At 40.9% G+C, this 25,242-nt stretch overlaps 1 protein-coding gene across 6 annotated transcripts in view; it reads right to left on the bottom strand.

The window, feature by feature from the left end:
* BCL2 (BCL2 apoptosis regulator) overlaps positions 1 to 23,304 on the bottom strand; it is a 128,631-nt gene extending 105,327 nt beyond the window's left edge. Inside the window, exons 1-3 of one of the 6 annotated variants that reach the window (XM_038391594.2) lie at positions 22,416 to 22,771; positions 22,123 to 22,155; positions 21,011 to 21,760 (exon numbers count right to left, since the gene is read on the bottom strand). In XM_038391594.2, the coding sequence (XP_038247522.1) occupies positions 21,011 to 21,577 (567 nt within the window). In that variant the 5' untranslated portion in view covers positions 21,578 to 21,760; positions 22,123 to 22,155; positions 22,416 to 22,771. Of the gene's footprint in view, positions 1 to 19,605; positions 20,279 to 21,010 lie in introns of those variants that run through there. The other 5 variants (XM_038391597.2, XM_038391588.2, XM_038391590.2 and 2 more) reach the window with 5 other exon arrangements.
* Between the last annotated feature and the right edge of the window lie 1,938 nt (positions 23,305 to 25,242).

Below are 25,242 nucleotides of genomic sequence, written 5' to 3'. Positions count from 1 at the left end.
GATCTTAGGAGACAGGCCAGTCCTTGCTTACAGACAGCTCCCCAATCTGAAGCAAATACTCACCAGCAACCACACGCCTCACAACAAAAACACTAACCCAGGAACCTATCCTTGCAACAAAGCCCATTGCCATCTGTGTCCACATATCTATTCAGGGGACATCATCATAGGACCTAATCACATCAGCCACACTATCAGAGACTCATTAACCTGCACATCTACCAATGTGATATATGCCATCATGAGCCAGCAATGCCCCTCTGCCATGTACATTGGCCAAACCGGACAGTCTCTATGTAAGAGAATAAATGGACACAAATCAGACATCAAGAATTATAACATTCAAAAACCAGTCGGAGAACACTTCAATCTCGCTGGTCACTTGATTACAGACCTAAAAGTCGCAATATTACAACAAAAAAACTTCAAAAACAGATTCCAGCAAGAGACTGCTGAATTGGAATTAATTTGAAAACTGGACACCATTAAATTAGGCTTGAATAAGGACTGGGAGTGGATGGGTCATTATACAAAGTAAAACTATTTCCCCAGGTTTATTTTCCCCACTACTTTTCCTCACACGTTCTTCTCAACTGCTGAAAATGGCCCATCTTGATTATCACTACAAAAGGCTTTTTTTCCTCTCGTGCTGGTAATAGCTCACCTTAACTGATCACTCTCGTTATAGTGTGTATGATAACACCCATTGTTTCATGTTCTCTGTGTGTGTGTGTGTGTGTGTGTGTGTGTGTGTGTGTGTGTGTGTGTGTGTGTGTGTGTGTGTGTGTGTGTGTGTGTGTGTATATATATATAATCTCCCTACTGTATTTTCCACTGCATGCATCCAATGAAGTGGGTTTTAGCTCACGAAAACTTATGCTCAAATAAATTTGTTAGTCTCTAAGGTGCCACAAGTACTCCTGTTCTTCTCACAAGGTGAGACACTCATTACCTCACCGATTTGGGGCCATGGATTTGTTCAGTTTATACAGCATCTAACACAAGAGTGTCCTGGTCCATGAGTAGGGCTCTTAGGCATCATAATAATTCAAATAATAAAACTAATAATAAGACCCTATGGGCCAGATCTCTATGCATCACTCCCAAGTGGACTACCCCTAGGGAATCCTTAACTAGTTTAGAGCTGGTATTTTCAACTCTGCTCCACCCATTTCCATCCCCCATCTGGCTTAGTGAGAATGCTGGGGTGGGAGGAGGCATGGCAGGAATGCAGTGAGCTCCAGCAATCCCTTGCTGGTGTAACAGCCTTTATAGAGCTAGTACAAGCTGGTATAATTTTAAGCAACCCAGAGGCTGCTCTAATTTAAGATGGGCCCAAACCAATCTCCAGCTATATAAAGTAACAGAGGAACAAAAGTGGCATACAGCCACCTTTACTCCCTCTCCTCTCTTGAGTCCTGTAGTGAGCTTAGTTCAGCTGGACCAGAGGATCAGAATGCAGAAAGGGTATTGCTTATATCAAGTGAAAGACTAGTAAACTGAAAACCCACGAGGCATACAACAGCTTACTGCCAGACTTTTCAAAATTGAAGTGTTGATTGTTCAAAATTTATGTCTAGATTTTCCTTAAGAATGCAATTTCCTGGCACATGGTAAAACTCACTTTTAGACCCACATGTCAACACAGCAGGCATCCTGTTTCAAATGTTATTATGGAAATACTACAGTGTTCTGTGCCAAATCTGTCCAAATTAAACCAAGGGGAATGGAAATACTCTCCCTGGATAGGTGGTGGTTGCACTAGGTGGGCTTGTTTACATGGAGAGTAAAAGTTACAGAGAATATAAAAACAGATACATCATAATATTGTAGAAGAAGTTGAATAACATATCATTCAGCCTGTGTACTGTGGAAAGAACACTAAGGTCATGGCTAAAATAAGACCAGTGACTGTTTGATAATAGAAACAAGTAGGAGGTAAAACTGGAGAATTTTCCATTTTTTTTTTTAAGTGACACTGTCAGATTAAAACAAGTTTTTTGTTTTTAGGGGTTTTTTTTTGTTTTGTTTTTTTGTCAAAGCAAATGTCTTTGCCTGTGTTGCTATGGGTGTGATGCAAAGCCCATTGAGTCTGTGGGAGTCTTTCCATTGATTTCAAAGGGCTTTACATCAGGCCGTAGTGCCAGTACAATATGAATGCCTATACTTGCCAATATTATTAGTTGTTTATGTTTTGCGTCATGCTCAGTTTGGAAAATGAAAAAACAACACTCTGCTGAATTTTTGTTTCTAGCCAGTCTCACTTTCTGGTTCAACTGCCCGATCCTGTTCTCACAGAAGTCATTGACTTCAAAGGGTCTAGTTGTGTGCACAAAGGTAAATATGTGTGTTTGCAGGATTGGGGCCTAACATAATTCAGGGGTTGAAATTAAAGTTATATATACTGTCAATACATTTTGAAACACAAAGTTTGAAAAATATTTCCGGTTCGTTTATCCACCAGGTATTATGTTTCCTCTGTAAGGACCTGACATCACTAACACTGAAAGCACAGGGAACGCAGATTCCTGCTCTGCGGTAAGGGTAATCTGGTGTCAGCAATTCTCCTAGGAGAAACACAGAACGCTGAACTCAGGCCTTGACAGGTTGGGTTTTCTTATATATTTGTTGTAATTGTTTGTTTAAGAAAACAACTCTTTCATCTTACTGTAAAAATGTAACTGTTTGTAATTTCAAAGCTACACGTGTTTGAATAACTAAAGATCTTAATTTTTTTTTCTTTAAAAAATAGTTACTTTAAAAGCATTTTCTATAAGTGTTAAAGATTTGAAACCTTTGCGAGTGGGAATAAAATAATTAGGATTCATATACCGTAACCTATATTATATATATATATATACACACACACACACACACACACACACACAGAGGAAAGTATTTCAAATGTTACTGGATACGTACATTCATGCATTTTTGTATTATATTTTATTCACCCTTTAATAAAGTTACAGTAATAGATCTATAACAAAAAGTCAAATAGACAAGAATTATAAAAGTCTCATAATTACGAAAAGCTCAACTTGAATCCCCAGCAACATAGTTGACAAAAACACCATAATGACAAAAAGAAGAAAAGAAAACTTAGCAATTCAAAGACAAAAGTCAAAAGGTAGTCACAATTCATTTGGGCATACAGATACATAGATAATCAATTTGGGTCATGGATTTCAATGTTAAAAAAAATTAAATGCTAAAACCTCATATTATAAAGTCCATGTGCTAGAGACTCTCAAGTGCACCCAAGGAGGGGGAAACCACAAAGGAGCCTGTTCTATGCCAGCCCCAGCACACTTTAGAACCTTGTGGACTGCTCTACAGTATTCTGAATGGTAACAGTTCGCAAGAGGCATCCGCCAGCTATGGACTGCAAGAGCTTTATATATGCTGGCCATGCCATTAACACACCCCTTACACCAGATGCTGCTGCAGGGAAAGAGACATAGGAGCCAGCTATGCCAACTCTGCTGGCTGCTTTCCAGCCCTTTTGTGCCACCAGAATAGTGCAAGGGATTGGATTGTAGAATGTGTTTTACTTCTTTTTCTGATAAAGAGAATTAAATACATTCTACACAATGGCCATCTGTTATTTTCACACCTAAGGCTTGCATGCAATAGCATATAATGTTACTAGCCCTCAAGAATAGCATAGTATTATTTTGGGACAACACTAAAGATAACTTGAGTCTTGACTAATGGCACTGGCGGCAAAAAAAAGTAATGGGGGAAGTCTACTGCCATTTCTTTCTGAGCGGGAAGCTGGAAAAGCAAGATCTTCTTATGGGTATGGAGGCAAAATTAAGCATTATGGCATTATTTAATATTTGATTAACAAACAATGGTTCATCTCCAAGACAGGTCATCGAGCCCAAGATACGCTGTTATAAAACAAAGACCGAACTGGCTGGTGAATCTGATCCCAGGGGAGTTACTCAGAAAGGAACCTCAGATCTATTCTCGATAGTGATAGCTGGTGTTTATTTATTGCATTCCAGCTATTAGAGGCTGCAAACCAAAGAGCCTGCCTCCCATTGGCAGTTTTATCTCTAGGACACTTATTAAAATTAACAGACTGGTTTGATCACAGGATAAACATATAGTCTGTATGAGGAAATATAGATAAAATAAAATAAAGAACAAATTTTCTCCAGCCAAACCATGAACCCATCCAACGGCTCCTGAAAAGGATATATTTCTCTCAGTGGAAGCAATCATCCTTGGAAGATTAGAAAAAGGTAAAAGGGGAGGACTTGACAGGTTCTCCCATTGTTTGCAAGACGCATAATGAAAAGCAGAGTGAAGAGCAGTCACGAGCTTCTAACTCACAACAATAAAGCACCAAAGATATCATCAGCTGATTATTAATTGAAGATGAAACATGGCTTTAACAGCTGGAATCCTTAAATTAAATAAGAGACACAGTGGAACCACAAAAATTCTAAAACAACTAAGAAACCTCCCAACTTTCATGCAAATGGTCACTGTTGAATGCACCTGTCTGATAGCGGCTATAAGTGACTCACTGAACATGAAAAAACAAGGAGGAGTCCTTGTGGCACCTTAGTCTCTAAAGTGCCACAAGGACTCCTCATTGTTTTTGCTGATACAGACTAACACGGCTACCACTTTGAAACCTGTCACTGAACATGCACGCTTAGGACAAAATTTTAGAACCTCCAATGTTGCCTGTCACTTCTGCATAGCAATGGTATGTTCCACAGCTAAACAATTCCGGACGCTTTTAGTACTCCTTGTTTAACTGTAGCTACCAATAGTCTTAGAATCCTAGGGTGAAATTCTGAACCCACTGAAATCAATATGAGTTTTGTCACAAACTTCAATGGGTCCAGGATTTGATACCCTAGTCTAAAATAGAATGGTAGAATCCTCTACTGAAGCTGCTCTGAAGCCAATGATGAATTACTACAGCATTCTGATGGAATTCCAGGGTGCGTCATTTATTTACATTCTGCCTGCCATGTGACGTTTCAAATGAATAATTTTCATGTCCTGTCCTAAACTGCTGTTTAGTGATGCTGTGTACTGCTGAAGGATTACCACCTTCCATTCTAGAAGCAAATGAATTTAAGAAGTAAGCAAATTAGTTCTCTCTTATAAAAATGTAAAACAGTATTACTATTTGACACTGCAGAGAAGTATATTTGGGACAATAAAGAAATGGGACAGGTCAAACGATAGTTTGAAAATGATGGACACACTAGTGCTGATTCTCAGTTACACTAAGGACCCTTTACACCATTCAGGGAAGAGATCAGATCCTTAGCTAGTATAAAAATCACAGCTCCTGACAATATATACCAATTGAAAATCTGCCCCTGGTAATAAAGGGGCCATAAAGTTGGAGTAAATGACTTTTATACTTTACTGGCTTCTTATTCATTTCCAAGTGCAATTCAGGCTTTTGTTTTGATCTATGAAGTGTTATATGGTTTGAGTCCTGGTTATCTCACAGACTGCCTATGGCCTACAAATATACCACTGCAACAAAGATCAGCTGAGGCAACTGAGCCAATAGTCCAGTGGTGGGCAACCTGTGGCCTATCAGGGTAATGAGATTGCAGGCCACGAGACATTTTGCTGACATTGACGGTCCGCAGGCCCGGCCCCCGCAGCTCCCAATGGCCGCAGTTCGCCATTCCCTGCCAATGGCAGCGTGGGAAGCAGCAGGCCATAGGGTCGTGCTGGCTGCCACTTCCCACAGCTCCCATTGGGCAAGAACAGAGAACCACGGCCACTGGAAGCTGAGGGAGGCAGTGCCTGCAGACAGTCAATGTCAGAAAAATGTTTCACAGCCTGCAATCAGATTACCCTGATGGGCCGCAGGTTGCCCACCACTGCAATAATCCCTAAACTGAATGTCAGAGGTGAGCATTCCCAGGTGATCTCAGTGGATAGTTCTTGACCGTGTCTGACCTAATATACATTTGCAGGCTCTTGAGGACTGAGTCCACTGCTTATTTTTATTCAGAATTTGGGAGTAGAGTGCCTTGGGGTGTTTTTAATTTTGTTTTTAAATGTCATTAATTGAATTTAATTCTGTACATCCACCCTGAGATGTTTTTCTAACTGGGTACATTTTATTTTAAAAAAATAAATAAATAAAGACTAAAATGACTTGTAGAAGTTGTTTTTTAAGGAAATAATCCTTTAGGTTTTTTTTTAAAATAAGATATAATGCATTCTCCTACATTCAGTATTGCAGTCTCTAAGTATTCTCAAAGGGTTTAAGGACAAAAGGGACCAACATGATCATCTAGTCTGACTCCTGCACATCGCAGGTCACAGAACCTCACCCGCCCACTCCTGTAATAAACCCCTAACCACTGGCTGAATTACTGAAGTGCACAAATCATGGTTTAAAGACTTCAAATTACAGAGAATCCACCATTTAAACTAGTTTAAACCTGCAGGTGATCCATGTCCCATGCTGCAGAGGAAGGTGAAAAAACCCCCAGGGTCTCTGCCAATCTGACTTGGGGGGAAATTCCTTCCCGACCCCAAATATGGCGATCAGTTAGATCCTGAGCACATGGGCAGAACCCATCAGCCAGACCCTGGAAAAGAATTCTCTGTAGTAACTCGGGCACTCCCCATTTAGCGTCCCATCACTGGCCATTGGAGATATCTGCCGCTAGTAGTTGCAGATCAGCTGCATGGCATTGTTGGCAGTCTCATCATACCTTCCACTCCATAAACTTATCAAGCTCAGTCTTGAAGCCAGTTAGGTTTTTTGCCCCCACTACTCCTCTTGGAAGGCTGTTCCATAACTTCTCTTCTCTGATGGTTAGAAACCTTTGCCTAATTTCAAACCTAAAACTTGTTGATGGCCAGTTTATATCCTTTTGTTCTTGTGTCCACATTGGCACTTATCTTTAATAACTCCTCTCCCTCACTGGTATTTATCCCTCTGATGTATTTAGAGAGGGCAAGCATACCTCCCAACTGCCTTCTTTTGGTTAGGCTAAACAAGCCACACTCTTTTTGATTTTCCTGTGAATAAGGAAGGTTTTCCATTCATTAGAACATCCTAGTGGCTCTTCTGTACACCTCTTCCAGTTTGAATTCATCTGTCTTAAACATGGGAAATCAGAATTGCACACAGTATTCCAGATGAGGTGTCACCTGTGCCTTGTATAATGGTGCTAACACTTCCCTGTCTCTTCCGGAAATACCTCACCTGCATTAGCCTTTTTCATGGACACATCACACTGGCGCTTAGTCATCAACCAATACATGCAGGTCTCACTCCTTCTCTGTCACTTCCAACTGATACATCCCGAGTTTATAGCGAAAATTCTTGTTGTTAGTCCCTAAATGCATGACCTTGCACTATTAAATGTCATCCCATTTCTATTATTCCTGTTTACAGGGTGATCCAGATCTTCTTGTATGATATTCTAGTCCTCCTCTGTATAGGCAATTTTGTGTAATCTGCAAATTTTATTAGCACACTCCCACTTTGTTAATAATAAAAATATTAAATAAGATCGGTCCCAAGACCGATCCCTGAGGAACTCCACTAGTAACCTCCCTCCAGCCTGACAGTTCAACTTTCAGGATGACCCGTTGTAGTCTCCCCTTTAACCAGTTCACTATCCACCTTTTAATTCTCATATTAATCCCCATCTTCTCTGATTTAACTAATAATTCCCATGTGGGAACTGTATCAAATGCCTTACTGAAATGAAAGTAGATTAGATCTACTGTATTTCCTTGGTCTAAAAAAATCAGTTATCTTCTCAAAGAAGGAGATCAGGTTGGTCTGGAACAATCTATCTTTTGTAAAACCATGTTGTCTTTTATCCCAATTACCATTAACTTCTCAGTCCTTAACTACTTTCTCTTTCAAAATTTGTTCCAAGGCCTTGCATACAATTGAGGTCAAACTAACAGGCCTGTAGTTTCCCAGATCACTTTGTTCCCTTTCTGAAAAATAGGAACTATATTAGCAATTCTCTAGTCACAGGATACAACCCCCAAGTTTACAGATTTATTAAAAGTCCTTGCTATTGGGCTTGCAATTTCATAAGTCAGTTTCTTTAATATTCTTGGATGGAGATTATCCAGCCCCTTCAATTTAGTCCCATTAAACTGTTTGAGTTTGACTTCTACCTTGGATGGAGTAATTTCTACCTCCAAATCCTCACTTGTCACCCTGCCACTACCTCTAAACTCTTCATTAGCCTCATTAAAAACTGGGGCAAAGTATTAGTTTTGGTGCCGGGCTGGGACTAGATTATCTTTAATCTCCACCCCATCCTCAGTGTTTAGCAGTCCCACTTCTTTCCATCTTATTTATACGGTTATAGAACCTTTTACGATTGTTTTTTATCCCCCTTGCAAGATCTAACTCTGCTTGGCTTTTGGCAGTTCTCACTTTATCGCTACACTTTCTGACCTCCAAGAGGTAGCTTTCCTTGCTGATTCCTCCGATCTTTCATTCCTTGTAGGCTGTCTGCTTTTTCTTAATCACCCATGTGGGATGTTTGCTCATCCAGCTTAGTCTGCAGCCCTTCCCTACAAATTTTTCCCCCTTGCTTGGGATGCAGGCTTCAGATAGCTTCTGCAACTTTCAAAGTAATTCCAAACCTCCTCCACATTCAGATCCTTGAGTCCTTCAGTCCTGTCCATGTCCCTAATTCCCTTAATTTTTTAAAGTTTGTCCTTTTGTAATCAAGGACAGTAGTTGCAGATCTATTTTTGTTTATCCTTCCACTTAATTTAAACTCAATGACCTCATGATCGCTCAAACCAAAGTTGCCCCCTACAACCAGTTCTTTTATAAAGGTCCTCACTACTCACCATACCAAATCTCTTGTTGGTTCAGCTACTATTTGGTGAAGAAATCTGTCAGCTATCACATGCATGAAAATCTGAGCCCTAATATTAGTAGTAGCATTTTTCCTCCAGTCTATATCTGGGAAATTAAAGTCTCCCATAATCACACATTGCCCAGTAGTATTTATTTCATTAAAAACATTAGAAGTCTCTACCCATAGCCAAATTTGATCCAGGGGGTGGGGAGCGGTCTGCAGGACACCCGGAGCATTGGTCCGGGGACCCTCTAGTAGCTTTCTTCCCCAAAGTGATTTTGGCCCAAAAGAGACTTGGTCTTATATATTCCAACACTTCTAATTTCTTTACACAGTCTACCTCATCATTAATATACAATGCTACTCCACCACCTTTGGCCTTTATTTCTGTCTTCCCTGAACAGCACATACTCTTCAAAACCTGTACTCTTGTCATAACTACTATTCCACCATATTTCTGTTATCCCAATCCCTGGTTTCACTTCCTGCACCGCTACTTCTAGTTCCTCCATTTTGTTGCCCAGGCTCCTTGCATTGATCTACAATCATCTTAATTGTTGCTGCTTGGCTACACCCACATTCCTCACCCGATTGGGTACAGTCAGTCATTCTACTGCCAGTATCGCCTGACTGGTATCAGCACTATCTTTCCTGGTAATGTCCATTCTCCTACCCACTGCTGTTCCTTTCTCCATTGCTGTATCCTCTCTTACTTGATTTTTCTCCCTCTCAATGTTAAATTCAGGTGTGGAGATCATATGAGCATCTCTCAACCATCTCCTCGAAGTTCCTAATTTAAAACTTCATTAATGAGTTGTGCCAACTTCCATCCCAGAAGTCTATTTCCCGCCTTACTCAGGAGGAGTCCATCCCATGAGAACAGTCCTCTGTCCATGAATGCCTCCCAGTGGTCGAACATTCCAAAACTCTCCTTATAGCACCATTGCCTGAGCCAGCTGTTGATTGTCATAATCTTGTCTCGCCTTCATTTTCCTCCTCTAGGGACAGGCAGAATCCCAGTGGAGATACCTGTGCCTCCATTTCATTAAGCGTCTTCCCCAGCCTGGCATAATCTCCCTTGATATGTTCCACGAGAATCTAGCTGTATCATTTGTTCCCACATAAAGGACAATCTGTGGATTATTTCCAGCTCCCATTAGGATCCTCTTCAGCCTTAGGTCCACATCCTGTATCTTAGCTCCCGGCAGACAGCACACTCTTCTGTTCTCCAGATCAGCTCCGGTGACGGGCCTGTATGTTTTTCTTAGTAGGGAGCCCCCAGTCACATAAACCTGCCTTTTCCAGGTGATGGTATGATTCTCCAGCCTTCCACCCGTTCCTTCTGGCTGCAAGTCCTCTTGTCTTTTATTCTCCCTTGCAATCTTCTGCAAGTCATCCTGTATCCTCCTGGGGCTCTGAACTCTGGGTATCTCCATTGGCTCTTCCCCTCTTCTTACAGGATTAGCCACTTGTCTTTTCTTCCTTGCCCTTCCTCCTTCATTTTCCTGCTGTGCCCCTTTTTCATTTTCCAACTCAGCAAACCTGTTCCTGAGCTCTGTTTCTCCTTTACTTACTTTCTTTCTTGGAATCGGTTTCACAGGTTTTCCTAAGGAAAATGACAACGTCCTCTAGTATGAAATTTATTAAAAAAAATAGTTATTGAACTGCAGTAACACAATACAAGCTTTGCAATGTACAATATATTGCTGTAAAAAGTCATTGGACTACAGCCATAGGACCCAGTGCTAATGTAATCACACAGGCAAAAGTCCCACAGGATTAAATAGGAGTTTTGTCTGTCATTGCTACAGACAGGCCCCAATTCAGCAAGGTACTGAAGCATGTGCCTAATTTTAAGCTCATGAATAGCTCCACTGATTTGGTAATTAGGCATATCTTATTTGAGTGAATATGTCTTCATATTTTATATAATTGTACCCGAGATTTACTTATTTAGGAAGCAGGTTTGCATTAGTGGAGGAGTATGTGTGTGCATGCATACAGATGTATTGTGTGTGTACTGCTAAAATAATGTAATTAGTTTTATACATGTGTATAAGGCGAACTGAAAGGAAGGAGAGTTTCCTTTGTTAAATGTTTACCAGGAAAGGCCTACTCATGCACAAGGGAAAGGCCTAAAGCTGCAAACTATAGCACTGAAAATTTTCCATGGATTTTCCAAATAAAAATCTATAAACAGCAAACCAACCTCCAAATTGACCAAAATAACTTGATTTTCCATTCATTGGTAATTTCCTGTACCTGCTTTGCTAAACACATTATTAAAACTGAAAGCACTTAAATATAATTTATATTGAAACAGTTAAGCTTTTATTTTTCTGCAGTTCACTGAGCTAAACTTGGCCAATAGTCACTTTCTAATCTGTCTAGTTACCTTCTGGTTGCACTTACCAGCCAACTACAGCAATGATGAATGTAAGCACTATAGAATATTGTTTAACACCAAACTCAAAACTGACAGAAAACCATTATTTTAATATTAGGTCCTTTCTTTTTAATTAAAAAAAAAAAGTAGACCTAAACTGCTTGGTAGCCTGTGCTTCTCAACATTGTTATGAGGAAGGCATATCAAGTATCCATTGCATGGCTGGGTAAACTGAGACAGAGAGAGAGATTAAATGATTGGCTCAATATCACACATCCAATCAGTAGTAGAACCAAGAAATAAACTAAGGAGTTCTGGCTCCCAGTCCCCTTCTGTAATAACTAGGCCACAGTGCTTTAATATCTCTTTGCTGGGAAAGGGGATTGTTTCCCTTAATTACATATGATTTCGGTACATAAAATCATACATATTAATAGAGTGAAATCCACTCAGACATAGTGGTGATGAGGTATCTTTTCTTATTAACAAAACATGGTAACCAACTCTTCACTCATTTTATTTCTAACATAGAATGATAGCATTCTTTTAATGTATCACTATTCCTATTAATTAAACTTTATCATAAATACATGTGTGAGTACAACAGTGAATTCAACAGTGTAGATGCTCTTACAAAAGAAAATGCCTTTAAAATTATTATTTTAATAAAATTATCTTCTAATGCCAGTAAAAGTCTCATCAATATGTAATTCAATAGCCCAAAAATACAACACTCCTGAAAAGAAGCCGCAGACTCATTCCCACGTCTCAACATAGTTTTAATAGAAGAGTTGCTATAGCAAGGCCTCATACTTAGAGATCTCCTTACTTTTACAAAAAATACTATTCTATATTTGAGTAAACTATGAAGTAATCATAGGCATTCCCACACAATACCAGTGGTCTATCTTGTCCAGCATCTTGTCTCTGACAGGTTTCAGAGTGGTAGCCATGTTAGTCTATATCAGCAAAAAGAACGAAGAGTACTTGTTGAAAATTGCAACTTTTAGGTCTGTAACTGAGCGACCAGGGAGGTTGAAGTGTTCACCGACTGGTTTTTGAATGTTATAATTCTTGACGTCTGATTTGTGTCCATTTATTCTTTTGTGTATAGACTGTCCGGTTTGGCCAATGTACATGGCAGAGGGGCATTGCTGGCACATGATGGCATATATCACATTGGTAGATGTGCAGGTGAATAAGCCTCTGATGGTTCCAGTCAGAGAACACTTCAACCTCCCTGTTCACTCAATTACAAACCTAAAAGTTGCAAATTCTTCAACAAAAAAATTTCAAAAACAGACTCCAACAAGAAACTGCAGAACTGAAATTAATTTGCAAACTGGACACCATTAAATTAGGCTTGAATAAAAACTGGGAGTGGATGGGTCATTACACAAAGTAAAACTATTTCCCCATGCTAATTTTTTCCCCTACTGTTACTCACACCTTCTTGTCAACTTTTTGAAATGGGCCATCCTGATTATCACTCCAAAAGTTTCTTTTTCTCCAGCTGCTAATAGCCCACCTTAACTGATTAGTCTCAGAGTTGGTATGTCAACACCCATTTTTTCATGTTCTGTGTATATATATCTTCCTACTGTATTTTCCACTGCATGCATCCGATGAAGTGGGTTTTAGCCCACGAAAACTTATGCCCAAATAAATTTGTTAGTCTCTAAGATGCCACAAGTACTCCTTGTTCTTTTTGTCTCTGACAGTGATTAGTAACAGTTACTTCAGAGGAATGTACAAAAAACCACATAATGAATAATGATGGACTAAACTACCAATAGAAGAAGTTTTTCCCAAACTTTTCATCAGTTATTGTGCGATTTACTCCGATTCGTATGGGTTCATATCCCTTATAAGCAATTTTTATCCTGTCTAATGTAAATGTCGATGTTCTCATTAGCCATATAAATCTTTATTGAATCCAACTAAGCTCTTAAACACAGGGATATCTTGTGTAATAGATTCATACATTTTAAAGCCAGAAGGGACCATTGTGATCTTCTAGTCTGACCTTCTGCATAAACACAGGTCATAAGACTTTCTGGAATTAATTCCTGCTTCAAGTCCAATAGCTGTGGTTGAATTAGAGCATATCTTTTAGAAAAACATCCAATGCTGATTTAGAAATTTCAGGTGATGGAAATTTCCCTGGTTAGTTGTTGCAATGATTAATTACCTATACTGTTAAAAATGCATCCCTTATTTCTTCAACTTCCAGCTATTGGGTCTTGTTATACCTCTGTTGGCTAGATTGAAGAGCCCTCTATTATCAAATTTCTGTTCCCCATGTAGGTACTTACAGATGGTGATCAAGTCACCCCTTAACCGTCTCTCAGTTAAGGTAAATAAATTGAGCTCCTTGGGTATCACTTTATAAGGCATGTTTTCTAACCCAAGCACCAGTGGTTAATTATGTGTTGTATAAAAAGTATTTGGTTAAAGTAAATGGTTAAATTTTACTGTATCGGAAACAGTTAAAATTTAACAATTGCCTAAACAAGGTCTGCTCATGCTCCCACTGAAGTCAATGGAAAACTCTCAGTGACTTCATTTGGAGCAGGATTGGGACCTAAATGAACAGGCGCATTAAGCAATGTATTTTTTCTTCTTCTTCAAATCATATTTGTTTGATACTTATTAATCTGTAAAATACAAGCAATTGTAGGGAGCTTCCCAGTCAGTGTGAATTAGCAAGATTCTTCTGCATATAATTCAAGTTGCAAAATAACAACATTGGTAAAAACCAGCTACAACTTGGACACAGCATACTGCAGAACCCCCAATAGGAAAAGAAGAAGGAATGCTAGATTCCTGGGTGCACTTGGAAAAGTGATCAAGCTCCATGCTCTTTTACAAGCCAAATAAAAATCTGATCATTTATGAAACCAAAACCAGAGCAGAATAAAAATTCTCCAAACTGGTCATCAGTGTATGTGTGTGCCAAGAAGGTTTGGATGTTATCCTGCTGTGGAAAGATTTATAGCACCGCACACCTTCATTTATCCTATTAAGTGCATGGAATGAGAAACACCACCCCAGTACTGCCTTCAAAAATAATTGTAATAATTTTGTTGTCACTGAGTAACAACTGCCTTTTCAGTTACGATATTTATTACTATTTGATAAGGGACCAGCACCCACTACCTTCAGAGAGAAAATGAAGCATTAAGTTTATATTCCAACCAGTGACGGAAAATAATAGAGAAAAGATTAAGAGCCTGATCCAGGGCCCACTGCTGTCAACTGGAGTCTTTCCCTTTACCTCAATGGGCACTGAGTCAGGCCACAGTGCCAAGTGAATTAGTAAAAGCTAATTTTCTGGCTGTCTTTGTTTGTTATTGCATGATGAATAAACCACAAGTCAGATTGGTGTAAAACTGGTGACCAACATAACATAACAAATGCAGTTACTCTTAATTTATACCATTGTGACCAGAAAATAGGACCCATGAGTTTAGCACTCCATGGACCTGGTCCAATGACCACTGAAGTCAGTGGAAATGTTCCCATCAACTTCCGAGAACATTAGATCACATTCCATGAGAATGCCATACAATTAGATTCTCTAGCTAAACCTTTGAATTTCAAAATACACTACATATCTGAAAAAATCTTCCAAAACATTTAATATTAAGACAGTTCTGTTTTCTATCTGCAGTGTGCTTTTGTTGTTTCTTTGTTTAGAGTTGCTAATCTACAGCTACAAAATGATTCACATATTTAGGAATAGTTCTGTGGATGTACTGAGAGGTAAAAACCTCTAAATATGCTCCACCCACACAACCGTTTCCAAAGGGGTCATCATTCAGCTGTCAAGCTGTATGAACTTAGATGGAAAAGACAAAGGGGGGGGGAGAGAGGAAGGTTATGGCTGTGGCTTTTCTGGGGCTCCTGCTACTTTGTGACTGTTGACATTTAAGAGACTGGAACTGCCTCTGTTTAAGAAACAATTACTAGAAAGTGTAACTATAAATCACTACAGAAAGCTGGAGACTCTGATGAGTAGTCAATTAGAAATAAAGAGGAGAAAATACAATCGACTAAAAGCAGAACAAAATCATCCAATCAAAATACAAAGCTATCACTAATAATAAATTGCTCCAACACTTGACAAAATGGATTTTTATCAATATGCAGCTTTACATTTTACCTGTAAACTGAATTACTAAAATGGATGAAAATAGAAAATAAAAAAATCCACTTTGCTAAAGAAGAAGATGTGTTATTTAATCAGATTTCTCCCACTGTTTTTGATTATTGTTTTATTGTGACAGCCGTTGACTAAGTTTAGGCAGCTATGCCTTATCTGCACAAAGCACAAGCAAAAGATTAATGTACTAGTAGTACATTAGTAGGAGTAGTAGCAACAGTTCATTACTGTAACATCTAGAGGTCCAATGATTGGGCCCCACAAAACTAGGCATTTTACAAACACAATGGTGAAAGACAGTCCTGAAAATCTTATAGCCTAAACCAACATTTCTCAAGTGCGGCCACTATGGGGCTTTTCTTGTGACCACAGTCTCCTGGGCAGTGACTGGGGGCGAGGGGGAGTGTGCAAAGCAGTGCCTCTTCCCCAGGGCCATCAGAAGGGATTGGGCCCTCCCTCCGTCTGGAGCCACAAAAGCCGGAGGAGCAGGAAGCCAGTGAGTTCCCCACCTTCCTGGGCATGGGGAGGCTCGGGCTTCAGCCCTGGGACGGTGGGCTCCAGTTGTGGGACTTTGGGCTCCGGCCCTGGATCCCAGCCACAAAGCGGCGGGTGCCGGCTCTCGGCTCACCTCATTGTCATTGATCCTCTGTAGCCTCCGCTGGACCCTGGGATCACCTCCCCACACATTGTCCGCGGCCCCCATTTTCTCCCTACTCACCTCCCCATCCAGGGCTTAATTTGTCCCCTAGCTTTCCAGGGCTGAGTAAGTCTACTGTGAAAATTGATATTTGTATAGTAGTTAATATCACTTTTCACAGCCTCCCAGCTAGCTAGTAAATCTGCTATGAAAAGTGATATTAGCAAACATAAAATATTACTTTTCGCAGCAGCAGACTTACTAGCTAGCATGCCTTTTTTTAAAAAAAGGCAACCAAAAACAAAAGAAACAACAACAAAAGACCAGAATGTGCAAAGCACCTTATTTGTGTATCTATTCAGGTCCAGTAAAGAATAGAGAACTGTACATTATTTTTATTATTGAGTCTGCAAAATAAAAAAAAGCTATATAAATAAATTATAATGATTTGGACATGCCTATGTGCATATTTACTTAAGTATTTTAAGAAAAATTGTCATAGCAGTCACCAGCAAGAGTTGGTGACAACACTCTGAGGCCACCAAAAAATTTATTGTGAGAACCCCTGGTCCAAACAGACAAGTCAAACTAAAGGTGGGAGAGAAAACAGAGAGGAACTGATTTGACCAAGGTCACACAGCAGGTTAATGAATAGAAACCAGGTCTCCTAACTTCCAGCCCAGTGCCAAATTCACTAGGCAATGCTGACACACACACATCCCTTTGCACTTTCCTCATCCAGGCCATTCCCTCTGTTGCACCATAGGATCCCAAGATTTGCTATAATTTATACCAGCATCAAGCAACCACAAGAGGCCAAAACCAACACTGAGGGGTTAAAGCATTAATCCAGGCATGGCTCCCCCTTTTCTCTGATTTTATCCCTTTTCCCCAGTTATCCCAGCCCTGCACCACCAAAATGATCCACTTTATGTTGAGGTAGTTCTTCTTGGGGAGTTTAAAATCCCCTTTAGGGTCAGATTCCACCACTGATGCAGCGCAAACAGGCTGTGCCACTCTGGAAAATCTGGGCCCTGACGTTTGGCTGCTGGGAAAACGCTCCTGCTCGACACAATTTCACGCATCACTGAATGGGTCCTATGACTTTTCCGCTGAATCAGTGCATTTACATCGCAGTAAGTTGGCAAAGCAATTTGATTGGATTTACCATGCATTTGTGGATTAGCAAATTGTAGTCTCAATCCACATACTAAAAACCTACCAATCTTAAACTAGATATTTTTAGCTCACCACTGAAAACACAGCATCTCCAAGGACACATGTATTAATGCAAACATAGAAAAAATAGTTTTCAATATTGTAACTAAGAATAAACCCATCCTATAAACCAGCTCTTTGAACATCACATTACTTTACCATATGAAGGCAATTAGCTACTATTGGCAGTATAGCCATTTCCTAGAACAGTAGTATTCAACCTTTAAAAAAGACATGATCAAGTTAAAAACCAACCATTTATTTCAGAAAATATTTTACCTAACATTGTTATAAGTATAGCTATAATTACTATACATGAAAGAGATTAGAGAAAATTCTGTATTTCCTCTGTTTTTTCACTTTGTTTACTTTTTGCATTTGACAACAGCTTGTATATAGTCAGTTTCACAGTTTCTCTTACAGAATTAATTTCTTCTGTTACACAGGCGTTAACAAGATTAGTTGCTTCTTCAGCAAGAGCATTGAGAAAAATATTATGATAAATAAGAAAATTTCATTGTAAAACCACAAAACCTGGCAAAGGACTCAGAAAGTTTTGTACCTGAAACTACTATTAATTCATTTTTTTAAGCAGATCAGCTTTCAAACTGACAGTGTCCCTTTAACAGTCAAATAGTGACTTAGTCCTGACTCCTATGTTCGTCTGGGTTTCTCTCCTTGCTTTCCTTATGAAATAATATATGTAGGTCCTTTTGAAGATATTTCCTGTTGTTTAATAGCTGTTTGTTTGTTTGTTCATTTGTTTGAAAGACATATGCAGCCAAAAACTTTCAGACCTGGCTACCAGAGGTACACTCACAAAATGGAGTAAATGCAAGATGAGCAACTTGTTTGCTGCATAACTTGTGACTGATCATTTGACCCTTACAGTTTGAGACAGTCTTCATAAACAATACGTTGTAGTATCACATCCTACCACAAACGATCATAATACTATATATTGAACCACAACACTGTAAAGCAGAAGGCTGTAAAAATACGCATTTCATATAGCTGTACCAGGTACCTATGTAGTATAGAGATGTGATATACAGTTATGCTTAGACCACATGAAGTGTTCATATGTCTGCATGTGAGTAATTATTTATAAAGAGACATTCATTGTACTGTAATAAGGGTATATGTTGGGTATGTTGTAAGTGCCAGGTTGAATAGAGTGCTTCCAGCACCTGGCAAGTGTCATCACACTATAAATTATGCCATGAAGCATGTTTTTTCTTTTACACATTTTGAAAAACAAATTCTAGGAGAAGTGCCACCTTGAATTTCCTCCATCTGAAATGAGGATCCCAACAGCTGCATTTGAGCCTAGAAATTTCTACCTATCTTGTTAATAATCATAGAACTTAACTGGTGCAACCTATTTTACAGAGATACAAATGAAAGTCTATGGTGTGGTGATAAATTTGCATATCTTTTTGCATATGTACACTAACCAATATACACATAATAAATGGTGTCACATGCATCGAAAAAAATCAACAGTCACTACATGAAACTTCAATAAACATCACAGTAAGTATCACTAAGAAGCATCTTTCCTTTTAAAGGCTGTTACCATTAGAGTACTAGATTATTGCATTTCTAAATGTCTAGAAATCACATTAGTATGTTTGCATCATCTGGCCAAGATTTTTCATTCCAGTTTTCATTTGTATTCATTATGTATATTTTTTAAATAGAAGATAATATGCACACAGTATAGCATTAGGGCTTGATCCAAAGCCCACTGAAGTCAATGGAAGTCATTCCCTTAATGTTTGGCCTAATTTTTAAGATCTAAAAAACTCTAAACATTCTACTCTCCTGTGCACAGCATAAACAGCTGTCCCAAGGAATGCTAAAGACTCATTTAGAGAAATGTCATCTTCAAAGGCTATCTTTCAGGTCCCCACTGCAACTTTTTATACCATATTTATAACGTCCAACGCAAGCTGCTTTTCTTCATGTTTCAGTTAACGTCATTGTCTTAATCACTTGCTCTGAGAGTTTAACTTCAGAAGCAGAACACAAACACAGAACACGAATGCCCCAAATTCCTACTTTACCCACAACATCAGTCCACGCTGGTTCCCTAGTCCCTTGGATGTAAAGCCCCTTGAACTGAGAACCAGGCGTGTGCATGGAAGAGAAGGGAAGGTCTCAATATTTAAATAGAAACAATCACTGCAGGTAGCATGCTTCAGAATATAACACTACCTAACGAAAATGATGGATGCTGAAAACTAAGTACAGTAATAGTTTATTAAACTCATTTTTAAAAACAAGTATAAACAAAATGCATTAAAAACTGTGTTATATAACAGATTTCGCTCTATAAATATACCTCATATAGGGTGACCAGATGTCCCGACTTTATAGAGACAGTCTCGATATTTGGGGCTTTTTCTTATATAGGTGCCTATTACCCCCCAGTCCCTGTCCCGATTTTTCACACTTGCTGTCTCGTCACCCTAACCTCCTAGCAGAAAGAACTAGGACCTACAGCTCCCCAGAACTGTTATACTTTCTCCCTGAAAATGACTTATGGCAGCCTCCTGATTCATATGTTAAGTTTTCTGTTGCAATGTGTCTCTTGCTCAATTACATTCCTCCGATTCAGAAATATATTACAGGCACATCATATAAGATTGGTTTTATCCACATTGCAGGAATGAATTGAGATCAGATGCATGGGAACGCAATTTTAATACAGAAAATAAAGAGAAAACAACTTTCAATTGATAAAACTATTATTTGAGAGAGAAAGAGGTGATGTTTGATTGTAAGGATGAAAATAGTAGATTTTCCTTGCCTACGGTTGAATTTATCCCCATCTAAAACCACCTCAGCCAGAGATTTTTTTATCCTTGGGACTCATAAAATACTTCTTGCCTTTGGAATACCCCAGGCTACAACAAATATCATGTACTCTCCAGAAAACTGTCACAGAAAGTTGCTCCCCAGGTCTCCTAGAAGGGCTTTATTCCTTCTATCCTGAAAATGATTCAAGACAAGCACTAGAAAGAGAATTTTAAAATGATTACTTTTAGTGTATGCAGTAAAATCTCATTCTAAATCTTTGCTGTTATAAACATGAGATGATACTCTGAATGGAGCAGTGTCAAAACTATTATCCTTAATATAGGGTTCTCCTGCTTATAGCATTCCTGACTAGAATGTTGTTCCTAACAAGAGCATATACACAAAACACACACATTTTCCTTTCCCCTACTACCTGCAACCTCATTAAAGCATTAGGCAGCACATGTCATGCATGTCTATAGCATCATTCCTGGATATAATGTCATTACTTTCCTTTCCCACACTGCTCTGTGACCCCATTCTACCATCAAGACACATGTATGTATGATTTCAATGGTTAAAATACATTGAAACAGGAGAGAGAACTCTCACTGCACCAGCCAACAAGAAAATTTGTGTGTATGTGTGTGTATACCGCTTCCCTATCCTCTGCTAAAAGCTTGGGTAAGTGAGAGCACTCCCACACCCAAATTTTAACTCCCGCATGACATGACATTTCAGAAGGCCCATATCAACAACAGACATGTTGATAAACACTACAGTAACACAAACCAAACTAATGCTGTACTTTCATTGGGATAAAATATACTATGATTTTCATATTCTGTTCTATATAGGATCCCATACTGCTTGCATCACTATAGTATGTGATTCCATTGATGCAGATTTTATTGTAATTTAAAGAGAAAGAAATACTGGACACATACCCAGCCTCCGTTGTCCTGGATCCAGTTGTGTAGGTGTCTGTTCAGGTACTCAGTCATCCACACAGCAATGCTGTCCACAAGAGGAGACATCTCCCGATTGACGCTCTCCACGCACATCACGCCACCGAATTCAAAGAAGGCCACGATCCTTCCCCAGTTAACCCCATCTCGGAACAGCTCCTCCACCACCGCCACAAAGCGCCCCCTCGCCGTGAATGGGGTCAAGTGCAGCTGGCCAGTCATCTGGGCAAAATCTCTGTGGTAGCGGCGGGAAAATTCATCTCCGGCTTGGCACAGAGTTAAATGAACAGCCTGTGGTGCTGGGCGCAGCCCATCACCAAGGGGCACGTTACTAGCAGCAGCTGAGCCAGGGGGCTCAGGAAGCAGAGACACCAGCCCAGCATGGTCAGATGAGGTCCCAGCAGCAGTAGGAGGAGAGAGATTTGGAGAAACTGGTCCTCTGTTTTCATTGGCAGCCCAATCATATCCCCTCTGTGACAGTTTGTAATGGATATACTTCAGCACTATCTCCCGGTTATCATAGCCTCTTCTCCCAGGATGAGCCATAATTTCCAACAGGGAGCAGCAAGGAGGAGGGAGAGAGGAAGAAGAGGAGCAGGATGAACCCAAAAAAGTAAAGCAGCCAATAATAATAATAATACCACCAAAAATTATAATCCAGTTATTGTATTGGATGTGGTTTCATTCATGATGGTATGAGGAGCTCTCAGGTCTCGGAGGTACTTTCGTCTTCTCGGTTTGAGTTGCACAGTATAAATAGATTTAAAATGCTGTAAGTATTTTATTTCCAGAAGCACATTATTTATTATATATTTATTTTAGAAACATTTTCTTCTTGATGCTGAAATATATATATTTTTTTAAATCTCATATTTATTCAAAATCAAGTGCATATTTCCCCTAGGTGCTGAACTAACACATGTGAATGAAGGAGCTGAAGAACATACACTGTAAAAACTGCAATTCAAAATGATTTGCTCAACAGCCTTGGATGAACGTTAATCCAATGCACTTTAAACTAAAAATCTCAAAACTCTTTCTTTTTTGTTTTTTTAATTACACAAAGTAAATTTCCTGTGTCAAGTACTTACTTGGACTATAAATACGTTCCTCTGTCAAGTTTCCTTTTAAAAAAAACCAAGTCTTTAGACACGTTAAGTTCTGGTTGCTTTGATGCTTCACAAGATCAAATCACCAACGGGACAGGAAAGGGACCAAAATCAAAAACAAAACCCCCCAAACCTATGGATTTTAAAATTTATTTCCCCGACTTCTGTTAGACATCTCCAAAGACATGTCCAAGATCAGAATATCCCGCCTCAGAGCCCAGGAAGGAGAACAACCCAAAACAAAAGCAAAATTATGAAGAGCAGATGAAACACACCTTTGACTCCAAGCTCTTGCAGAAGTGTTGTGCTTTCCCCTCCAGTGCAACGCACAGACACATGCAATTAAATACATGTAGTTTCATTCAGACACTGATCTCTAGGCAGAGCCCAACGCTCTCCTCCTTCCCTTCCCTTCCCTCACACCCCCACCCCCACCCCCACCGAAAGGGAGCATCAAAATTTTGACTTTTGCCTAAGCTCCGGGGAGCAAATGCATTTCCAAAGCGGCTTTGTTTGTATACAAAGCAAGAAACACCCTCCCGCCCCCCCAGCCCCCCAGCGTGCAGGGAAGAGGATGGGGGCGTGTGTGGAATATTATTCATACAAATTAGCACCGCGGCTAGGAAGCTGTTCCCCCACTACCCGCCCGCCCCCCCCCAGCGCAGACAGCCCGGCAAGCCCCCCAGGCAGAGCAGCCCCCTCGTCTTTCTGCAGCGGCTGCTGCTGAAGCGCCCGTCCGCTCCGGGTAGCTGCGGCGGCCGGGGAAGCAGAGTCGCAGCGCGGGTGCAAGAGAAGGAGGGAGCGGGAGGAGGAGCAGAGCCAGTGGCGGGGAGGAGAGTGGCCGGGAGAGGCCCGCACAAGAGGGGCGGGTTCCCTACAGCTCCACCTCGCTGTTCATTCAAGAAACCGGGGAGAGGAAGGAGAAGCCGCTCGCCAGCCGGAGCCGCCGATGCCGCCTCGGCGGGGCGGGCCGCCTGCCCCGTGCGTGGCCGGGGGCTGCCCGCCCTGCTGCCGGGCAGGCGCTGGCGAGGACGCGGCTCGGCTGGGAAGGGGCTGGGGGAGAAACGCCCCGGGTGGCTCCTTGCTGCGGGGCTCTCCTGGCCCTGGGGCAGCTCCATGCCTGGGGTAACGCCGCGGCAGGCCAAGGCTTCCGCGCCCGCCCCGGGCCTGCTGCCCCCTCGCCCCGCGGCCCCCGGGGGCGCCTCCCCCGCGGCGAGTGCAAAGTCCGGCCCGCCGGCCGCTCGCGCCTTCCCAGCTTCTCCTCCCCTGAGGCCGGCCGAGGCGGGGACGGAGGGAAGGCGCAGGCCCGCTCCTTGCGCCGCCAGGCGGGGGGAGGGGGGGGCCGAGGGGCCCCGCTGTCCCGCCTGGCTCCTCGGAGGCGTTGGCAGGGGCCTGCTTCCCGCGCTGAGCTCCGCCGTGGGGCCAAAGGCGGCCGACTTGCTTTGAGACGGGTTTAAATAAAATAGGTACGAAAATAATACTCGGCCGAACCATTCCAAAGTTGCGTTGCCGGCGGAGTCTGACGAGAGGCCAGTTTGTTATTTAACAACGCCCCTCAAAGCCCGGGCTACTGATCCCCTGGGGTCAGTCGACCCCCTACTGATTAGTTCAGGGGTGGACGCTTCTAGTGCTTCATTTGCAAGGAAAGAGAGAGGTGCTGGGGCTCAAGCAATTTTTTTATTTTCATAACTGACACAGACAGCAAGCCCAGAGGTGCAGGGCGATGAACTCCCGGGCGTAGAGGCGCAGCCCTGGCACAAATTAAGCACTGGACATTTCTTCCCTCGCTAATTTTTGCGCTTTCCACTTGCGCTAGGATGGTAGGGGAAATGCATTTCTGAAACCCTCCTTCGGAGGGAAAAGCCCTGCCAGGTGGCGCAGGGAATCCTGCGATCATTTTTGCTCATGGTGCCCACTCAGCAGGATTAACGCCAGCAGAGTGGCAAAGACTCAAGGCGCCACTAACAAACCGGGAGAGATAGCAACATGGGAAACATTTTATTGCAAAAACGCTTTGTCGCATAAAGAAGACCTTTCAAATGATTGAAATGTTCATTGCATTGATGGTACTTATGACCTTTTTGACCTCCCTTTTCACTGGCCTGTATGATTTTCCTTTATCGTTCCTTTGGAAATATTTTGGGGGCTATCACATCTAATTTTAGGCCCCTGATGTGCAAATCCTTAGTCCTGGATGTTGTACTTACTATTCTAATAGTCCGGTTTAATGCACCTACCATCACAGCATCACTATAGCTTCATGCCCTATAGTAAAATGTCACCTAAAGCCCGTAGATCCTGATCCTGCAGAGATTAACACACATGCTTAATTTTGTGCATGTGAATAGCTCCAGTGAGGTCTGTGGGACTACTCACATATATGAAGTTTAATACATGCATAAACCGTTGCACGATTGGGGCCTTAGTTTGTGCACAACCTAGATTCTTAGATTGGGGGGCAAGGGATATACAATTATTTGAGAGTAAATTAATCTAGAGATTGATCCAACACACACTAAAGGCTATAGGAATCCTGCTGGAAAATGGGGTAAGATGCACCGGTGAAAAATCAACACAACTATTTTTCCTTGTCTGCACCAGGGCAGCTACACTGATGGCTGGACACCGATAGTTGAAATTAGGATAAATTCCCAGTGTAGACAAGGCCCAAGTTCAATCAGGGTTGAAGGTACTCAGCATCTCTCAGTATCAAGCTGTTAGCATCAAAGGACAGAGACAGATTGCTAAAATTTATAAAATGTCACTTTAAAGGATTTTCATGTATCTGAATGCAAAATCTTTGTAAATCCTGAAGAATTAAATGCAAGGTGTTAACTGGAACATTTGATGCATCTGAAGAAGTGGTTTTTTACCCATGAAAGCTTATGCCCAAATAAATCTGTTAGTCTTTAAGGTGCGACTGGGCTCCTTGTTGTTTTTGTGGATAGAGACTAACACGGCTACCCCCTGAAACTGGAACATTATCCACTGTGAATCTAGAGGGGAAAAATATTTGAAACTCAAGATGAGAATTTGAGAGTATTCTCATGGATGTGGAGTAGAAAGTTCATTAATGCTTTAGTCACTATGAGGAACTGAAAT

Source organism: Dermochelys coriacea, chromosome 2 (genome assembly GCF_009764565.3).
Source record: "Dermochelys coriacea isolate rDerCor1 chromosome 2, rDerCor1.pri.v4, whole genome shotgun sequence".
NCBI classification, from domain to species: Eukaryota; Metazoa; Chordata; order Testudines; family Dermochelyidae; genus Dermochelys; species Dermochelys coriacea.
The sequence above is the reverse complement of the archived record's forward strand: the minus strand, read 5'-3'. Positions and strand labels throughout refer to the sequence as shown.